This window comes from Podarcis cretensis (assembly GCF_951804945.1).
Source record: "Podarcis cretensis genome assembly, chromosome: 5".
Lineage (NCBI taxonomy): Eukaryota > Metazoa > Chordata > Lepidosauria > Squamata > Lacertidae > Podarcis > Podarcis cretensis.
In genome coordinates this window covers 87,568,589-87,587,334 of record NC_137174.1, presented here as the reverse complement: position 1 = coordinate 87,587,334, position 18,746 = coordinate 87,568,589, and the positions used below count along the sequence as shown (strand labels likewise).

Below are 18,746 nucleotides of genomic sequence, written 5' to 3'. Positions count from 1 at the left end.
GAGAGAGAGAAGTAACTTTTCAACCAGTGCTTAGTTTTCCATGTTTGCATTTTCACCTTCTTGTGAAGAATCGAGGTTTATAAGCTGCCTTCTCTTAACACTTAGCAGCCCAATTGAAAGATGTGAAGCACAAAGACTGGTGCTTAAATTACAGGGGAGGCGATACTTGCCCGTTTATCTTTTCTACCAGTTCTCTAAGCTACTGTTTCCAGAATCTTCCAGCTCCCCACTTTCCCCTTATCATTCAATCACTGGTGCAGACTGGATTTTCCATTTGGCGGGAATGGAAATGTCATTATCCACCCAGAGTAAGGACTAAGATAGACATGACAGTGGCAGCCATTATTATTATTATTATTATTATTATTATTATTATTATTATTCACACACATTTGTTCCATTCCCATATAAAGGGCAATATTTCATCTAAAAATGCAACATAGAAGTGAGGCAAGTGGAACTAGGACTGAGTGAAAATGTCACCCACCCACACTCAAAAAATTTGATGGCTCATTTACAGTTGGCAAAATTGGAGAGGGAGGGAGGGTGTGGATTATTTGCAAGTATCTGTAGTGCTTGCCTGGTAACATTTGTGGCAGCGATAGGGCAGAAAGTAAGGAGACCTAACAGTAGGTTGACCGGCAGAATCACCCCTTGACTGGTCATTAGTAAGGCCACATTTGCACCATACATTTAAGGCACTCTGATGTCACGGCTACCCCTCAAGAATTCTGGGAGCTGTAGTTTGTTAAAGGTGCTGAGAGTTGTTAGAAGAGACCACTTTCCTTTGCAGATCTCCAGTTCCCATAGTTCCCTGAGAAGAGAGGTGGATTGTTAAACCATTCTGTGAGGGAAATAGGTAGGGTTGCCATATTTCAAAAAGTAAAAACCAGGACATACCAAGAGTTGTTGAGCTTTTATTATTGCCTAAGATCCAGGACAAAGCACCGCCTTTTGGAAATTCTGAGGTTGGTGGGGCAAGAGGTCACTGATTTCCATTCTCATCCATGTTTCCCATATTTAGCTCTGTTTCCATTCTTCATTCATTTGACTTCTGACAAAAAACTGTTATTCCTCTTGCTGTCAGCTGTTTGGCAGAACTTTACATAGTTAATTATGTAATTAATTACACAGTTAATTATGTAATTATTCTGTTACTCCATACCATTCATTTCAATGGGAAGGAAACATCATCAGTTACGTATTGTTCGGAGACTGAAAATTGTAACAGCAAACGGCGATCATATCTATCGAACTGATTTGCATTCCGGATGTGGGATGGAAAAGTGAACATTGGCAATTTAAGCTTCTGTTTCCATCAGAATTCTCCAATGCTCCATTCAGCCTAATGAACCAGCCTCTAGTGATTTTCAGCTGGACACTTTTCCATTTTGAACATGTTTTTTAAAAAAACAAAAAACCACCAATACCATCAATTTAGCCCCCCTGCAAACCACCACCACCACCCTTGCATAATATAGCCTTGATATGAGAGGCAATTTTGTGCGTGGAAAATGCTAGGGCCTAAAAAATGGCTACCCAAAATCTACCCCAAAATCTGCTTTCATCATCTGAAACCGCCCCATTTCGTCCCAACCCCTGATTTCATGCCCCAAATTTGTGACCGAAAAGCTCCAACACTTCAGGAACTTATCTCATCTTTATGGCTCACTTTCAGCAATGGATTCAGGCTGGAAAAAAAGATTCATTGGAAAGGTGGAGCATGGGGCAGTAGATTCAGTTCACCTAACACCACCTGTGTGTACCTTTTGATTTTGGAGGGGGAAAAGCACACCTCCCTTTCCTTTACAAATGATAAATACGGCAGCCCTCAACATATTGAATTTGCCCTAAGTGCTGCCACCCTAAGCTCACGTACAGGGGAGTACGTCTTCGCGGCACCCACTGGAAAGTAAACACCATTACGTTTTGCGCTGCATGAATGGATTTGGGTTTAATTTACATAACAGCTGCAGTAATTTCAGAATAATTCATGTTGGCTAAGATAGCATGGTGTCCTGCATGTGCTCTGGATTTAACAGGAGCTTCTGCTGCTGCTCCTCCTCAGAACTTGAGTGACAAATTCTTCCGTGAGCTCACTCCACAAACAATAGATTTGTTGACTCAAATCACAGATGTCGGCCGTCACATATAACTGCAGCATTGTTGAAAACAATGGATAAAAAGAACATTCAGAAAATAAATCATTCCAAGGGGCTTTTTATTTATTAATGCATCAGGGCGGATACGCTGTTTTTACAGATGTAGGTAGGCGTGGCCTTCGATACTTGAGATTGTGTTTTCAGAACCTACCCGATTCTTCTGGAGGTAACATGCTGAACTGTTTTTAATTCTGAGTTTTTAATTGTTATAACCTGCCCTGGGACCTGCTTTTGAAGGGCAGGTAATATAGATCTACTACTAGTACTACTACTAATAAAAACAATTTCCAATAGATATGCTTATATTTGAAAATATATTTGAAGTTGGTGCACCAACTTTTCTTTCTTTCTTTCTTTCAGGCTGAGCCCAGAGATATTCATGAAACGGCCAGTGGTGGAGGGCAACCGCTGGAGATTAGACTGCATTTTGAGGCGGAAAGCTGTAAGTTTGCTGTGCTCTCCAAGTCATTACACAGCTCTGAAAGCTAAGCCCAGAGGCACTGAGTGATATGACACGTGTGACACACGCTTGTGACATCATGTGTGTCTGGAGGAGATCGCTAGGCCTGACAAGGCCGAACACCACTATTAAGCCTCCCCCCCCCCCACACACACTTTAGGGGGCTGAAGTGTCCTCATCCCCATAGAGTTAGCGCCTATGGCTAGGCCAGTATTATCCCCATATTGCAGACAGGAAACTGAGGCTGAAAGAGAGTGGTTCACTTGTAAACACTTGGTGAAATTGAAGTGTCATAGTAATTCTAAGGTCTCAAATATAGAATGAATGTTGACAATTGCACAAGGCAAACACACATACATATGTATGTAAGCCATAAAATAGTAGAGGAGAGCAATACAAAAGCCATCTTGGCTCTCCTAAAGGCTCTAAATATTCCCTCTGCTTCCTTAATCCCCCTTGGCTGAGAACATGTAGGCAGAAAGCAATCAGGGGAAGTTCCTGAAGGGATTCCTCTCTTATATCTATGAACTTCCTGTGCATTAATTGTCATTGTTTGCCCAGATGCTCTGCATTGAGGGATGTTTGACCGGCATCCTGATGGTCTTACCAAACCCTGTTCCCCCTCCGAAACAGCCATAGCTTGAGGACGGGGGAAAGAGTAACAAGAGGTAGAGATTAGGAGCCTTCCTTGGATGCAAACCAGGGTTCCAGAGCCTTTGCAGAGTTTATAGGTGTTCAATCTGAACTCTTAGGAAGCCCGGCTGATTTTTGTTGTAAGCTGAAGCAGACTTGCCCGTCATTAATCCTGTGTTCCTGCCAGGTCTTGGCTGTACTCTTCTCTGCGTACTCACTTTGGCCAACTGCGAATGATATAAACGTTGATAACGGTAGATAGCATAAATTGGCTTTTCGAGAAGTTGCCATCGCAATGCAGCCTGATTTATAATACGTGCCTGCTTTCAGAATGGATTCTCATTACACGGATAATGGTTGGCATCAATCTCCTCCAAGGGAGATAGAGATCTAATTAGGAGAGAATTTCGCTTGGCTGTCTCCATACTCCATACTCTATTGTTATGTGGGCCGGAGCGTGATATTGAGCTTGAGGTGAAAGATTATTTTAATGGGATCTTTGTGTCATCATCATAAAAGGCCTCGGCCAGGAGAACCTTAAGTGCCTTCTCAAGCTTTTACGGGTCAGAAAGGATTACTCCCTTCGTGGCAAATGGGCTCCTTCCCTGAATATTGCCTTGCACTCCGGGACTGAGATAGAAATCAAACAATCCATAACATTCAGACTCACGAAAGAGTAGTGAGTAGATGCAGAGAGAACACAAGATTCTTTATCACACTAGAGGGGAGAAGAGTTTTCTTGGACACGGCAGGCGGGGGCGAGTTTTTTCTGATTTCAGAACTTGGGATTTCTAGGCCAGTCCTGTGATTAGTATTTTTTAGGGTAGGTGTGAGGAACCTTTGACTCTCCAGATGTTGTTAAACCTCAATTCCCATCACCTCTGATCATTAGCCAGGCTTTCTGGGACTGATGGAAGTTGCAGTTTATCAACACCTAGAGAACCAAAGACTCCTCACTCTTGCTTTGGGGACTAACGAGATTTTAAACACTGAGCAGTATTGTTAGAGTGAGGTTTTGGTTATTAAAGTATTCTTTATTTAGCTATATAATTATTTATAGCCAGTCTAAAGTGGCTATAAAACACAGTGCAAGAAAAACTTACAATAGCAGCACCGTTAACAAACATTTAAAAGCATAGACCAGCATAGACCAGCTAAAATAAATGTCCTTTGCAATATAGACCTGTAATATAGACTCTACGTGGGGCTACCTTTGAAGGTGACTTGGAAACTGCAATTAATCCGGAATGTGGCAGCTAGACTGGTGACTGGGAGTGACCGCTGAGACCATATAACAGCAGTCCTGAAGTATCTTCATTGGCTCCCGTTTCCAAGCACAATTCAAAGTGTTGGTGCTGACCTTTAAAGCCCTAAACGGCCTGGGTCCAGGATACCTGAAGGACCGTCTCCATCCCCATTGTTCTCCTTGGATACTGAGGCCCAGCGCTGAGGGCCTTCTGGCGGTTCCCTCACTGCGAGAAGTGAGGTTACAGGGAACCAGGCAGAGGGCCTTCTCGGTAGTGGCACCTGCCCTGTGGAAGGCCCTCTCATCAGATGTCAAGGCAATAAACAACTACCGTATTTTTCGCCCTATAGGACGCACCGGCCCATAAGACGCACCTAGGTTTTTTTTTTTTGGGGGGGGTGAAATCAAGGAAAATTTTTTTATTTCCCCACCAGGTTTGCGCAGCCATCCCCAAGCTAGAAGACGGAGACGGAGCGCTCTGTCTCCCTCTTCTGCCTTCAGGGACAGCCTCTCTAGCCTCCGTGGGGCAGCGGCTTGCCCCGCTGTCCCCCGAGCTTGTGGGGCTGGCGATGAGGAGAAGCAAGCTTGCTTCTCCCCCCCCACCAGCCTCCAGACCAGGTCCGGGAATAGCGGGGTGGCGGCGCTCCGCCTCCCCGCTATCCCCCGAGCTTGTGGGGCTGGCGATGGGGAGAAGCAAGCTTGCTTCTCCCCACCGCCAGCCTCCAAACCAGGTTGGGGAACAGCGGGAAGGCGTGCTGTGCCTCCCCGCTGTCGCCCGAGCTTGTGGGCTGCAGGCTGCTGCCCACAAGCCTTGCGAGCCCGCGGGAACTCTTGCCAGGCTCGCAAGGCTTGGGGACACCTATGTGATGCACGGGGCGCCCTCTGGAAGGCGCCCCGTGCTTCGGGCTGCAAGCTGCTGCCCTCAAGACTTACGAGCCCGCGGGACCTCCCGCTGGGCTTGCAAGGCTTGCAGATAGCTTCCTGAAGCCTGGAGAGCGAGAGGGGTCGGTGCGTACCTCACTCTCCAGGCTTCAGCGAAAGCCTGCATTTGCCCCATAGGACGCACACACATTTCCTCTTCATTTTTGGAGGGGAAAAAGTGCGTCCTATAGGGCAAAAAATACGGTACTTTACTTTTAAAAGACAACCGAAGGCAGCCCTGTTTAGGGGAGTTTTTAATGTCTGATGCTGTATTGTTTTTAATATTCAGTTGGAAGCTGCCCAGAGTGGCTGGGGAAACCCAGCCAGATGGGCAGGGTATAAATAATAAATTAGTGTTAGTATTAGTATTAGTATTAGTATTATCTTGTAAAAAGAGATCCAGTTTGCATGCAGCTCTAAGCCAAACCATGGCTTAGCTCAAACAAGCAAATGTGCAGGTTTTTGGTGCAAAGATTGTGGCCATGGTGTTCCTCCTCTGTTCCTGCTTTCTCTTGGGCTAAGCCATGGTTTCACTCCCCATTACCTCCAGACCTAGGCCGGTAGTTTGTCTCTCCCAGGAGAACCATGAGCTGCAACCAAGTTTTTTGATTTACTGATCGTGGTTTCTCTGGAGGTGGCAATGATGTGGCTGCAGTCTTCACTCTGCCAACCTGAATGTTTGCTTGTCCATGGTTAAAATCAGGTGGAAGGATCAAGAAGCAACCCGTAAGTCAATATCAGGAGACAGGACCAAGGAATAAGCCAAAAGTCAGAACCAAAGAACAACTAAGGATATAGGAACACTCCAGAGCTCAGGAAGACCTTGTTGTTCAAGTGAAGCTCAACCAGAACAGAAAGTCTTTTTATACTCCTGCCAGTGCTGCAAGATCCAATGGTTAGCCTGGATGGACAGAGTCAGTCCAGGGCCTCAGAATAGTTCACTGAGAAGCTGCTAGATACAGCTCAGTAGCTTGCCACAGCAGCTCATGAGAGAAGAGTCCACATAAACTTCCCTGGGAAGCAAATTCCACAGCAGCATGCCACTACCAAAAAGACCCTGCTCCTAGTTAATCACCGTAAGGTGGGTCTGGAGAATGATGGCTTAAGTATATGGGCAGATTTATCTAGGGAAATGCCGTTCATGACTAGCAGAAGCAAAATAAGGAAAAGATATACAATTATTATTATTTTTTGTACCTTGTTTGCTGCACACAGGCAACAGACTTCCGTTTTCCTCCACAGTGGGAGACCTGGAATTTGGTCTTGCAAACGAAAGAGAGTGTGTTATAAAATGACCACAAACCATCTTGTTTCTGACTGGTGGTCAGGTCTGCATAGAGTCGTAACTCCTGTTTTGTTTCTTGACAGCAACAAGGGGTGAAAATCTTTGTGATGCTCTATAAAGAGGTGGAGCTTGCTCTTGGCATCAACAGTGAGTACAGCAAGCGTACCTTAATGCACCTGCACTCCAACATCAAGGTATTCATGCCCTTTATGATGTGCATGCTTATTAATTCCTTTTATAAAATTCATATTAAAAAAGAAATACCGTATTTTTCCGTGTAGAAGACGATATTTTTTTCCTTAGAAATAATAGGCAAAGTTATTTCAGGTCGTCTTATACACGGATAGCAGAGGGGGCACGGGCGATTAATGGCAGCAGCCAGCAGGAGATTGGCAGCGGCGATTGGGTGTGTGATTGGTTGCTGCGGCAAGGCCTCCTGATGATTGGCTGTTTCAATTGGGCCATCTATTTACGGTAGCGGCAAGGCATGCATGCAATTGGCTGTGGTTGCGTCGAGGTGGCAAGTGGGCTTTTGGCAGCAAGCATGCAGCTGGTTGGTAGCCACGGCATTGCATGCAGCAGTGCGGCCTAAAAAAGGGGGGGTCGTCTTATACATGAGGGTGTGTTATGCACGAAAAAATACGGTACTATACCATCCTGAGCTTGTAACTTCAGGATCAACTTAGGAAGAAACAGCCCTTTTGGAGAGGATGCCATGGTTTTTTAATATATATAATAGGTGTGACATTTTCAAAGCAGTTTCCCCTCAGTTAGGGAATGGAGTATGCTGGAGAGGACAGAGGTGACTGTCTGGTACACCGAACAGATCCTCCAACGCTGTAACATTATGTTGCTGTACCTACTTGTAAATTGTAACCGTGAAATGTAAAGTCTTCTCAGGGATTTAGAAATTGTCTTTGAAAACCATTGGCAGCTTTTCTTGCAACATAACCTGAGCTTAAAGTTGGGTTTTCCCCCTCTCTTTTCCATGCAGGTAATGAGGCACCCAGATCACGTGTCTTCAACCGTTTATTTGTGGGCTCATCATGAGAAACTGGTGGTCATTGACCAGTCCACAGCCTTTGTCGGAGGCATCGACTTGGCTTATGGCAGGTGGGATGACAATGAGCACCGACTGACTGACGTCGGCAGTGCCAAACGAATGACAGCGACCAAGTCTGCATCTGTGGTCAACCTCTCAGTGAGTTCAGATTTCACAATCACAGCTGTTGGTCTGGGGGATGAGATTGCTTCTCTGTTCATACTTGGGGTAGATGAACCTGTCGGTTTTGGTTCTCTCCATTGCTCATTTTTAAAATCTTAAATTCAGCTCTTCACATTTCTGCAGCAATCTGCAATTTGATTTTTTTAAAAAAATCCTCAGCATTTTAGTGCGAATTTCTCCTAATAAACACATTTTTGTATGCAGCTATGAAAAATATCTTGGAAAATTGGCGTGACGTGGCTAATTGCTTTACGAACCCAATTAGCCCCAGCTGCTTACAGCGATCTTGGTCCGGCACGTTTCCCTCTCAGCTGCGCCGATCCTTCCGTTCGCTACTAAGTGCAGAGTAAAACACAGCGGAGCTATTGCGTCCCGGTGTGAAAGATGCAAACACACCCAGTCGTTAGTGTGTTTATTTATTAGTCCATTATTACAGCAGTATAAAACAATAAAACTCAGATTTCCCCTGGGCTGCTAGCAGTCATGGCTGCTTCCGTCTCCCTCAGAGACAAAGACAGGCAGTGAGGAATAACTCCTCCCTCCTTCCAAATCACACGTCAGAATGGACAGACGCCACCCAGAACTCCTTAACCCTATGAGTTCTGAAAACACTAACAAAATATATGCGGGTGGCGCTGTGGTCTAAACCACAGGGCCTAGGGCTTGCTGATCACAAGGATGGCGGTTCAAATCCCTGCCACGGGGTGAGCTCCTGTTGTTCAGTCCCAGCTCCTGCCCACCTAGCAGTTTGAAAGCACATCAAAGTGCAAGTAGATAAATACCTCTGGGGGAAGGTAAACAGCTTTTCTGTGCGCTGCTCTGGTTCGCCAGAAGCAGCTTAGTCATGCTGGCCACATGACCCGGAAGCTGTCTGCGGACAAACGCCGGCTGCCTCGGCCTATAGAGCGAGATGAGTGCACAACCCCAGAGTCGTCTGCGACTGGACCTAATGGTCAGGGGTACCTTTACCTATGAAAAATATACACTTTTTTTTTGCTGTATGTACATTTGTATCCCTGGTCCCTGCCCTCATTTAGGCTGACCCACAGTTGGGGGGGGGGCTAGGAGCATCTCCTTCTTCCCTTTTCCAGTTGAGATTCCTGCCTTGCAGGGGGGTTGACTAGTGACCCTCGGGGTCCCATCCAACTCTACAATTCTATGGGTCTATGATTGACTTCATGGGAGAGAATTTGGCTTTGCAATTGCTTGGAGAATGTGGTTGATAGAGCCGTTTGTGGATGCATGCAACCAGCCCATCAACCTTTCCAATAGCCTCTCGCATGCAAGTATATGAACCCTTCTAGCTTTCTGCGGGAGTGAGTGTTCAGTCATTTTATTGGCCCATCTGCCTTCAAAATGGCCTTTGAAGACTGTACCATGTTCTCCCCACCACCACCACAACTGTTTAGACGAGCCCTTTACCTGTCTTCTTTCCTGCCTCAAGCCTTCAGCTGAACCCACTGACGAACAGCCAGCCACCGTTCCTGCACCAGAGCCCCCAACGAAGCTGCAGTTGCAGGAGAACAATGACGAATCTCTGGACCCTTTGAGGATGAAAGGAATAGGGAAACCCAAGAGATTTGCCAGGTTCAGCATCTACAAGCAGCTCCACCGGCACGGCCTACACCATGCAGACAGCGTGAGCAGTATAGACAGCGATTCCAGTGAGTGGATCCTCACTGTTTTGACGGGCAGTGGGTATAAGGCAAGAAGGACTTAAGATTTTGGCGTCACGTGAATGTTCAGTCAAGAAAGGCTGTGGTGTTTATCTCCTCCTGGATCTCAAAGCAGGGTACCACCTAGAAAAAAAAGTTAGCTCTTGCAAGAACAAAAATGCTTGGCGTTTATATTACATTTATGTCTTCTGTCCCTGAAGTAGATTAGGCTGAGAGACAGTGAGCTTTATGGGGATTAAAACCAGGATCTCCTCACTCCTAACCACTCCCCTGTGCTGGATCTCAAGGGTATGTGAAGTGCTGACATACGTTATATTGGCAATCCTTTCCGCAGTCGCGTGTAAGCGCTATTATAGCCATAACACAGATAGAGCAATTGAGGCTTTGAACCCATTTGCTTTCTTCAGGGCTTGTTTGTTTATAAAAGGATTGAAATTGCTGTGGACAGTGCCAAAATTAGAAATGGCAAAAGACTTTCTAGGTGTAAAAGGAAAGAATTAGGAAAGAAAGCAAAGGAGAATAGAAGGGAAGGGGTGAGTTCCTGGCTGCTGTACAGTTTGAACTAAGAACTAGCTTTGGCATCCATGCTGGGTGTTGCCCGTGGGGTAACGTTGATGTGCGGTTTGTTGAGTTCTGCAATAAATCTGTGTGTTTTCCTGTTTGGGACAGATAAGGGCTCTATCCGGAGCATGAAAACTGGCGTTGGAGAGCTTCTCGGTGAAACCAGGTTCTGGCATGGGAAGGATTATTGCAACTTTGTCTTTAAAGATTGGATTCAGCTTGATAAACCCTTTGCTGGTAAGCACTATTGCAACTGGGAACCAGTATCATTTCTGCACCCATTTTGTCTTTGGTCAGGGGAAACTCCCCAAACTGGTTTTCCTTGGTGTGTTGGGTTCAGTTCACACAGCACATTGGGACTGCTGCTGCTGCTGCTGCTTCTTTCTTTGATGATCCCTCGTAGCCGAGTAAGGTTTTCTTCCATGAACATGGTCTTCACAGTGAGTCCGTAAGTGACTGTGGAGGCCAATTCTGGATCCACACGTCCTGCCACAGTGGGGACATAGGTTTCTGGGTTGATCATGGTGAGGGTTTGCCAAGTGTGCCTTCCACTTAGCATGTTTCTCCCTTTCATCCTGAGTTTGAGCATCTTCAAAGTCCACAACACCTTTGGTAAAGGCTGTTCTCCAACTGGAGCGCTCGCAGGCCAGTGTTTTCCAATTGTTGGTGTTTATACTACATTAAAAAAAAAAGATTTGCCTTGAGAGAGTCTTTCAACCTCTTTTGTTGATGACCACCATTACGCTTTCCATTTTAAAGTTCGGAATAGAGTAGTTATTGGGGCAGCTAAGCACAGATCTTTGAAGGTTGTCCACATAGTTTTTAAGAGAGCTGAATGTGGGTTAAGATGCCCTAGCCAGTTTTTCCAGGATCCCAGCATTTATCACAACTTTTCCCAGCCTTCCCCCAGCTCCACACAATTGGACATTTGAGATGTAACATGCATCCTTCCTTCCTTGAAGATTTTTAAGCAGAGGTTGCATGGCCATCTGTTATGAAGGATCTAGTTGAGATTGCAGGGGGTTGGACTAGATGGCCCTTGGGGTCCCTTCCATCTCTATAGGCTATGATTCTGTGAGCCATGATTTCCTGCTACATGAATGTGTCATGACAAGCCTTAGGGTCATGCCCTCCCCCACCTCCTCTTTTGTGCACCAGCGGATATTGAAAGTTTTTGCCTGTGATTTTAAACAAACCACAGTTCCCAATGGCGTTCAAATATACAGAACTGTGGTTTGTTTGAATCAGACCAGGGCATGGTTTTAGTGCTGGCCCCAGACATTTTGTTTAAATAGTGTCCCACCCCATTGCTAGGCTCAGCGCTTCAAAAAGTCTTGCTGCATCATTCAGTTCCTGCCTTCTTCTATTCTCCTGCTCATAGCACAACCTGATGCACTTAACCTGCTGCATTGCAGGGTCAAGCCCTACAGGGCTTTAGGTCATCTTTGTTAATCGACCAGAGCATACGCAAACCAGTTCACCAAGATTGAGCGTCATAGGAAAGTATGGTTAGTTTTAAACTGAAAGTAGAATCTTGCAATCTCTTTAATGGTTTGAAAGAGGAGGAGGGAAGTGCTTTGACTAATTCGTTTCCTGCTGCATCTTAACCAAGCACTTGATTTTATGGAACATCTCTATTATGAGCCAGTGAGTCTGTAGTGTAATAATACCTGATGAATCATACCAGCACCTTCTTTGCCACATTACCCAAGCAAATACCTATGGGAAGCATATCTAGGGCCCCTCTTAAAGCACTACACATTTAAAGCACAATTATACCACTTAAAGTGGACATGGGTTTCCCCGAAGAATTCTGGGAGCTGTAGTTTGTTAAGGACATTGAGAGTTGTTAGGAGACCCCTATCCTCCTCACAGAGCTACAAGTCTCAGGACTCAGCTGCAAATAAAACATTTAAAGTGTGTTGTAAAGTGCATTATACAAACGTGGCACTAGATGGCGATGGTGAGCTATGGGAAATTCAATATATTTTTCTAAACTTTTTTTTTTTAAAAAAAGCATTTTCACAATTTTTTTTTTATACGTGTGTAGACTGTACCTCAGAGTGGTTTAACTATCAGTCCCTGTTCCCAGGAATCTCTGGAGAGGGTATCTTCATGAAGGGAATTGTGGTCTCATTACAACACTCAGTACCCATAGTTAACTACAGTTCCCAGAATTCCTTGGGGTAGGCTATGCCTGTTTAAAGTGGTATGATACAGTGGTACCTCGGGTTACATATGCTTCAGGTTACATACGCTTCAGGTTACAGACTCCGCTAACCAAGAAATAGTACCTCGGGTTAAGAAATTTGCTTCAGGATGAGAACAGAAATCGTGCTCCGGTGGCGCGGCAGCAGCAGGAGGCCCCATTAGCTAAAGTGGTGCTTCAGGTTAAGAACAGTTTCAGGTTAAGAACGGACCTCCGGAACGAATTAAGCACTTAACCAGAGGTACCACTGTACTGCTTTAAATGCATAGTGCAAATTGGACCAAAATTCCAGGTGATACTTCTCAGGTAGATGATATACGCTTCCTTTTCCACCTACATAGACTTCATTGATCGCTACACCATGCCAAGGATGCCATGGCATGACATTGCCTCGGTGGTGCACGGGAAAGCTGCCCGGGATGTGGCTCGGCATTTCATTCAGCGCTGGAACTTCACAAAGGTGAGTTTGTGTTGATGGAAGACCTGAGCCTGCATAACTATCTCATTGTAGTTTCTTAGTTTATACGCTGAGTTCTATGCAGAGCCGCATTCTGAGGCTTGACCTACAAAGGCAGCAGAATGAGGAGGGGACGAAACAGGAGAATTCTAAGGTGTGAGAATGGGACGTGGGTGGCGCTGTGGTGTAAACAACTGAGCCTTGGGCTTGCCAATTGGAAGGTCGGCGGTTCGAATCCCTGCGATGGGGTGAGCTCCCATTGTTTGATCCCAGCTCCTGCCAAGCTAGCAGTTTGAAAGCACGTCAAAGTGCAAGTAGATAAATAGGTACCGCTCTAGCGGGAAAGTAAATGGCATTTCTGTGCACTGCTCTGGTTTCACCAGAAGTGGCTTAGTCATGCTGGCCACATGACCTGGAAAAACTGTCTGCGGACAATCGTCTGCTCCCTCGGCTAGTAAAGCGAGAGGAGCGCCGCAACCCCCGAGTCATTCGCAACTGGACTTAACTGTCCTTTACCTTTACGGTGTGAGAATAGACTGCACCACTTCGGTAGAAAGGGAAGCTGGGCAAGAAACTTTCTCTCTGATGTTCAGGTGGGGTGGGGTTGCTCACAGGGATATGGGCCTGCATAAGGAAGCATTCACAAATTCTACAGAGTTTTTAATGGTTGATGTTTTCTTGTGCTTTTAGTACAGTGGTGCCTCGCAAGACGAAATTAATCCGTTCCATGAGGCTCTTCGTATAGCGGTTTTTTCGTCTTGCGAAGCAAGCCCATTGACAGCTTAGCGGATTAGCGCTATTAGCGGTTTAGCGGCTTTTAGCGGATCAGCTGATAAGCAGCTTATCAGCGGATCAGCTGATAAGCGGCTTAGGGCTTAGGAAAAGGGGGGGGGGAGGGAAAAAAAACCCGCAGGAACTCGCAAGACATTTTCATCTTCGAAGCAAGCCCATAGGGAAATTCGTTTTGCGAAGCACCTCCAAAACGGAAAACCCTTTCATCTAGTGGGTTTTCCGTCTTGCGAGGCGTTCGTCTTGCGGGGCACCACTGTATTTTGTTGGGAGCTGTCCAGAGTGGGCTGGGGCAACCCTGTCAGGCGGGTGGCATGTGGGGGAATATGCATAGGATTGTAACTTGATGTTAAAACTGAACATATGCAAGTCTGACAGTGTATTTTATGCTTCTTTTGTGGTTCTTTCCTCCAAGATCATGAAGCCCAAATACAGATCCCTTTCCTACCCTTTTCTGTTGCCGAAATCTCAGCAAACGGCTGACGAGTTGAAGTACCAGGTCCCCGATGCCGTATGTGCCAGTGTGCAGGTAAGGCTGCCATTTGTTGTAGGATATTTACAACTTACACACACACACACACACACACACAGGCGTAAAACACAGGTGTAAAACACCCCTTAAATTGAAACTGCCATAAACTACTAGAACAAATGCCATTTCTTTTTAATAGACTGCACTAGATCTTTGACATCTCAGGAGACACCGTAAAAGAGATGTTTCCTCTCCAGTCCTCCTTTTTAGCACTCACAGTTCTTGATTAAAAGCATAGCCATAGGTAAAGGTAAAGCGACCCCTGACCATTAGGTCCAGTCATGACCGACTCTGGGGTTGTGGCGCTCATCTCGCTTTATTGGCCGAGGGTCATGTGGCCAGCATGACTAAGCCGCTTCTGGCAAACCAGAGCAGCGCACAGAAACACCGTTTACCTTCCCACCGGAGCGGTACCTATTTATCTACTTGCACTTTGACGTGCTTTTGAGCTGCTATGTTGGCAGGAGCAGAGACCGAGCAACAGGAGCTCACCCCGCTGCGGGGATTTGAACCGCCGACCTTCTGATTGGCAAGTCCTAGGCTCTGTGGTTTAACCCACAGCGCCACCCGCGTCCCTATAGCCATAGAGAACCTCAACTAATAACAGAGCGATCCTAAGGATGATGACTCAGAAGTGAGTCCCCCTCTGTAGTCAACATGTTTAGGACTGCAGCCTAAATTACTATTCCTTGGGACAGGACAGAGAGTCTTTGAAAGTATTATTATTATAGCTGTATTTTGTAACCATAAGGTTCTTTAGTCTCTATTGCGATTTATGGGGTTTAATGGATGATGTTGGATATTTGGGGTAAGCTGTATTCGAGTTCTCTGTTACAGTGGTGCCTCGCAAGACGAAAAGAATCCGTTCCGCGATTCTCTTCGTATAGCGGGTTTTTTTGTCTTGCGAAGCAAGCCCATTGAGAGCTTAGCGGATTAGCGCTATTAGCGGTTTAGCGGCTTTTAGCGATCAGCTGAGAAGCGGCTTATCAGCGGATCAGCTGTTAAGCGGCTTAGCGGCTTAGGAAAAGGGCGAAAAAAGCGGAAAAAAAACCCGCGGGAACTCGCAAGACATTTTCGTCTTGCGAAGCAACCCCATAGGGAAATTCGTTTTGCGAAGCGCCTCCAAAACAGAAAACCCTTTCGTCTAGCGGGTTTTCCGTCTTGCGAGGCGTTCGTCTTGCTGGGCACCACTGTACATCTCTTGAATTTCATTAATGACACGAGGCACTCCTTGGCCCAGACTGTATAGAATTTTTGCACAAATGATCTTCTGAAGAACTGTGTGGACTCAGTCTGCCACTGAGCTCTCTGCTCAGTATTAGAAGCCAGTGTCAGTTGCTGCAATGGGGATGAGAGGAACTTTTCAGGTTCTCTTTCCTCAGAATTGTTGGAAAAACACCCCTGGAAATGGCTGCCAACTTCCCAGGTCTTTGGAGCATCTCTCTGGTGTTCCTCCCTGGCTGTAAATCTCCCTCAGTCCAGAGAGCCCGGTGATTGGCGTCCCTTCTCTCCTGAAAAGAGCACGCCAGTCTTCTGGCATATCATAGCAGAAGGAAAGACTCAATCGTAGTTCTAAAACTACTTTATTTACAGTCTTATATACAGAGACTCCATCAGTACGTCTGTGCTCTCTAAACACCAGTACAGAACTGCAACACATGCAGAAGTGAAACTAACTTCCAGTAGTACTTAGCAGGAAGAGATAATACAGACTTCCGTTCTCACGCTCTCTCAGACACTCACATGATGTATACAAATCATAGTACCACTCACTGGTACAGCTGGAGCAGCTCGGATTGATAAAAATGCTAACACGTACCAGCTGCAGAAATGGGCGGGCATTGGTTGCCAGGGGCCAGGAGACTCTACAGATCATCATCAGTCAGCCTCTGACTTCATCTGCAACTCCTTCTGCTCCATCTTGGGGGAAAGAGAGCTGGAATCTGTCAGGGGCCAGGACAGACGATCCCCAAACGCACACTGAAATTATTCCTAGTTATAGATTAGATCCGAATCGTTGCCTGCTTTGGGAGCCAGTATTGGCTGAATAAGGGACGCGGGTGGCGTTGTGGGTTAAACCACACAGCCTAGGACTTGCTGATCAGAAGGTCAGCGGTTCGAATCCCCATGACGGGGTGAGCTCCCGTTGCTCAGTCCCTGCTCCTGCCAACCTAGCAGTTCAAAAGAATGTCAAAGTGCAAGTAGATCAGTAGGTACTACTCTGGCAGGAAGGTAAACGGCGTTTCTGTGCACTGCTCTGGTTCGCCAGAAGCATCTTAGTCATGCTGGCCACATGGCCCGGAAGCTGTACGCTGGCTCCCTCGGCCAATAAAGCGAGATAAGCGCCGCAACCCCAGAGTTGGTCACGACTGGACCTAATGGTCAGGGGTCCCTTTATCTTTACCTTTATTGGCTGAATAGCATGGTTTACATATAATCAATTAATAAACAATAAATAAAATGGCAAGCAGCAGGATACAGCTGCTGAAAGGACCATAGCCCCTGGAGCAGGTAAGCCTCTCCAGGCTGCAAATGAGGAATGAATGAGTTCCCGTTGCTCTGTCCCAGCTCCTGCCAACCTAGCAGTTTGAAAGCACACCAGTGTAATTAGATAAATAGGTACCATTGTGGTGGGAAGGTAAACTGTCCTGGCTTAATTCTGGTTTGGTTTGCTGCACTGCCCCAGATGATTCCCTGGTGTTCCAATCTTAAAGTTTCAATGTTATTAGGGCTTTCAAGATCTTCTATATACTGTTGATGTTCCCTACAGCTAGTTTAAAACTAGATTTGAAACTAGCTGCAGGGAACATCAAGAGTATAGAAGATCTTACTTAAAAGCCCCAATAACATTGAAACTTTAAGACTGGAACGCCTGGGGAAAGGAAAAAAATCTCCACCTGGTGCTGAAAAGATCCCAACTTAGGTGTCAGGCCAGCTTCTCTAGGGAGGATGTTCTACAATCAAGGTGCCAACACAGAAAATACCCTGCCCCACATAGGTACCTCACAAACCTCATTTGGCGGGGCAGCCAGCAAAGGACCTCATGTAATGTTAAGATGTGGGAAGGTGTATATGGGAGGGACAATCCTTCAAGGAACCTGATCCCTAGCTAGTGGGGGCAATACTGAGCTATATACGAACCAATAGTCTGACTCAAGATTTAGCAGCTTCTTATATGCCTCCCCCAAAGCGCTCCCTCTCAGCTTTTGTTCCCTAATTGTGCCGTGGAAGGAATATTGACCTACCTAAGAGGACAGAAGTGTTAGAGATTCTTTTGTACATTTAAATATATTATTAGTCATATTAATGGCTTTTTCTTTTCTTTTTTTAGAAGCAAGCACACTATAGAGCTAATGTTTTTCTTAAGGCACAGGTCTGAATTAGCAAAACAAGATGATTCAATGTTTCTCGGTTTTTGCAACGAGGATAGGTGATTGCAACGAGATAAAAACTGGTACATGGATGATTAAAAAACAAGCAATAGATAGATAGATAGATAGATAGATAGATAGATAGATAGATAGATAGATAGATAGACAGACAGATATAGATATAAGCAGTTTAGGCCTTGTTTTATTGCTGGTTTTTAATGTTAACATTATTTTCATTGTGTGAATCGCATCGAGGCACTTCGTATAAAAAGCAGCTATTAAATATCATGCTAAAGAACACCTGATCTTTTCCTGTTTAGGTTCTCCGCTCTGCTACGGACTGGTCTGCTGGGATCAAGTACCATGAGGAGTCCATTCATTCTGCTTATGTTAACGTGATAGAAAACAGCAAACACTATGTCTATATAGAGGCAAGTAGTCGCCATCTGTAGGTATAAAGAACACAGCAGGAAATCAGCATCACATTCTAAAAGTATTATTATTACCTGCGTTGTTTCTGCTTATCTGTTCGAAGCTGTTCTCGAAAAATCTCCAGTCGTGAACATTTTTACCTTTTAGTAAAGTGTGTATTTACATATACAGTAGTACCTCGGGATGCAAACGGGATCTGTTTTGGAGCCCCGTTCGCATCCCGAAGCGAACGTAACCTGTGTCTGCGCTTCTGCATGTGCGCAGGCCACGTTTCAGTGCTTCTGCGCATGCGCCTGACGTCATTTTGACAGTCTGCGCATGCGCGCATGGCAGAACCCAGAAGTAACGCGCTCTGTTACTTCCGGGTCGCCGCAGAGCGCAACCCAAAAATGCTTAACCCGAAGCGTATTCATCCCGAGGTATGACTGTAGATGTGAAACACCAAACAGATTGGTCATCTGGGTGAAATCCAGACAAAGTAAAGATATATTACTTTGAATTACATTGAAACTGCTGGGGCAGAAGAGCAGCAGGTGGATTCATAGAACTGTAGAGTTGGAAGGGACCGCAAGGTTCATCTGGCTGGCCCAGTCCCCTGCAATGTAGGAATATTTTGCCAAATGTGGGGCTCAAACCAGCAACCCTGAGATTAAAAGTCTCAGGCTCCTATCTTGAGTTAGCCCAGAGGCAATGAGAGGAAGAGCCAACTGATTCCAGTTTTGTTCCCAACTTTTGCCCCCATTGACCCATACTTCCCATCCCTCCCTGTCCCACACCCCTAGTGGTA

At 45.8% G+C, this 18,746-nt stretch overlaps 1 protein-coding gene and 1 long non-coding RNA gene across 3 annotated transcripts in view; both read left to right on the top strand.

Moving 5' to 3' along the window:
- The window catches only part of LOC307217291, a 119,893-nt gene that overhangs the window by 70,782 nt on the left and 30,365 nt on the right, over window positions 1-18,746 (top strand). The window lies entirely within an intron of this gene.
- PLD1 (phospholipase D1) overlaps window positions 1-18,746 on the top strand; it is a 136,048-nt gene that overhangs the window by 88,377 nt on the left and 28,925 nt on the right. For both annotated transcript variants that reach the window (XM_079977697.1, XM_079977696.1), the window contains exons 12-19: window positions 2,523-2,604; window positions 6,791-6,901; window positions 7,702-7,908; window positions 9,377-9,596; window positions 10,278-10,406; window positions 12,720-12,838; window positions 14,040-14,153; window positions 17,848-17,958. In XM_079977697.1, coding sequence (XP_079833823.1) covers window positions 2,523-2,604; window positions 6,791-6,901; window positions 7,702-7,908; window positions 9,377-9,596; window positions 10,278-10,406; window positions 12,720-12,838; window positions 14,040-14,153; window positions 17,848-17,958 — 1,093 coding nt within the window. The remainder of the gene's footprint in view (window positions 1-2,522; window positions 2,605-6,790; window positions 6,902-7,701; window positions 7,909-9,376; window positions 9,597-10,277; window positions 10,407-12,719; window positions 12,839-14,039; window positions 14,154-17,847; window positions 17,959-18,746) is intronic.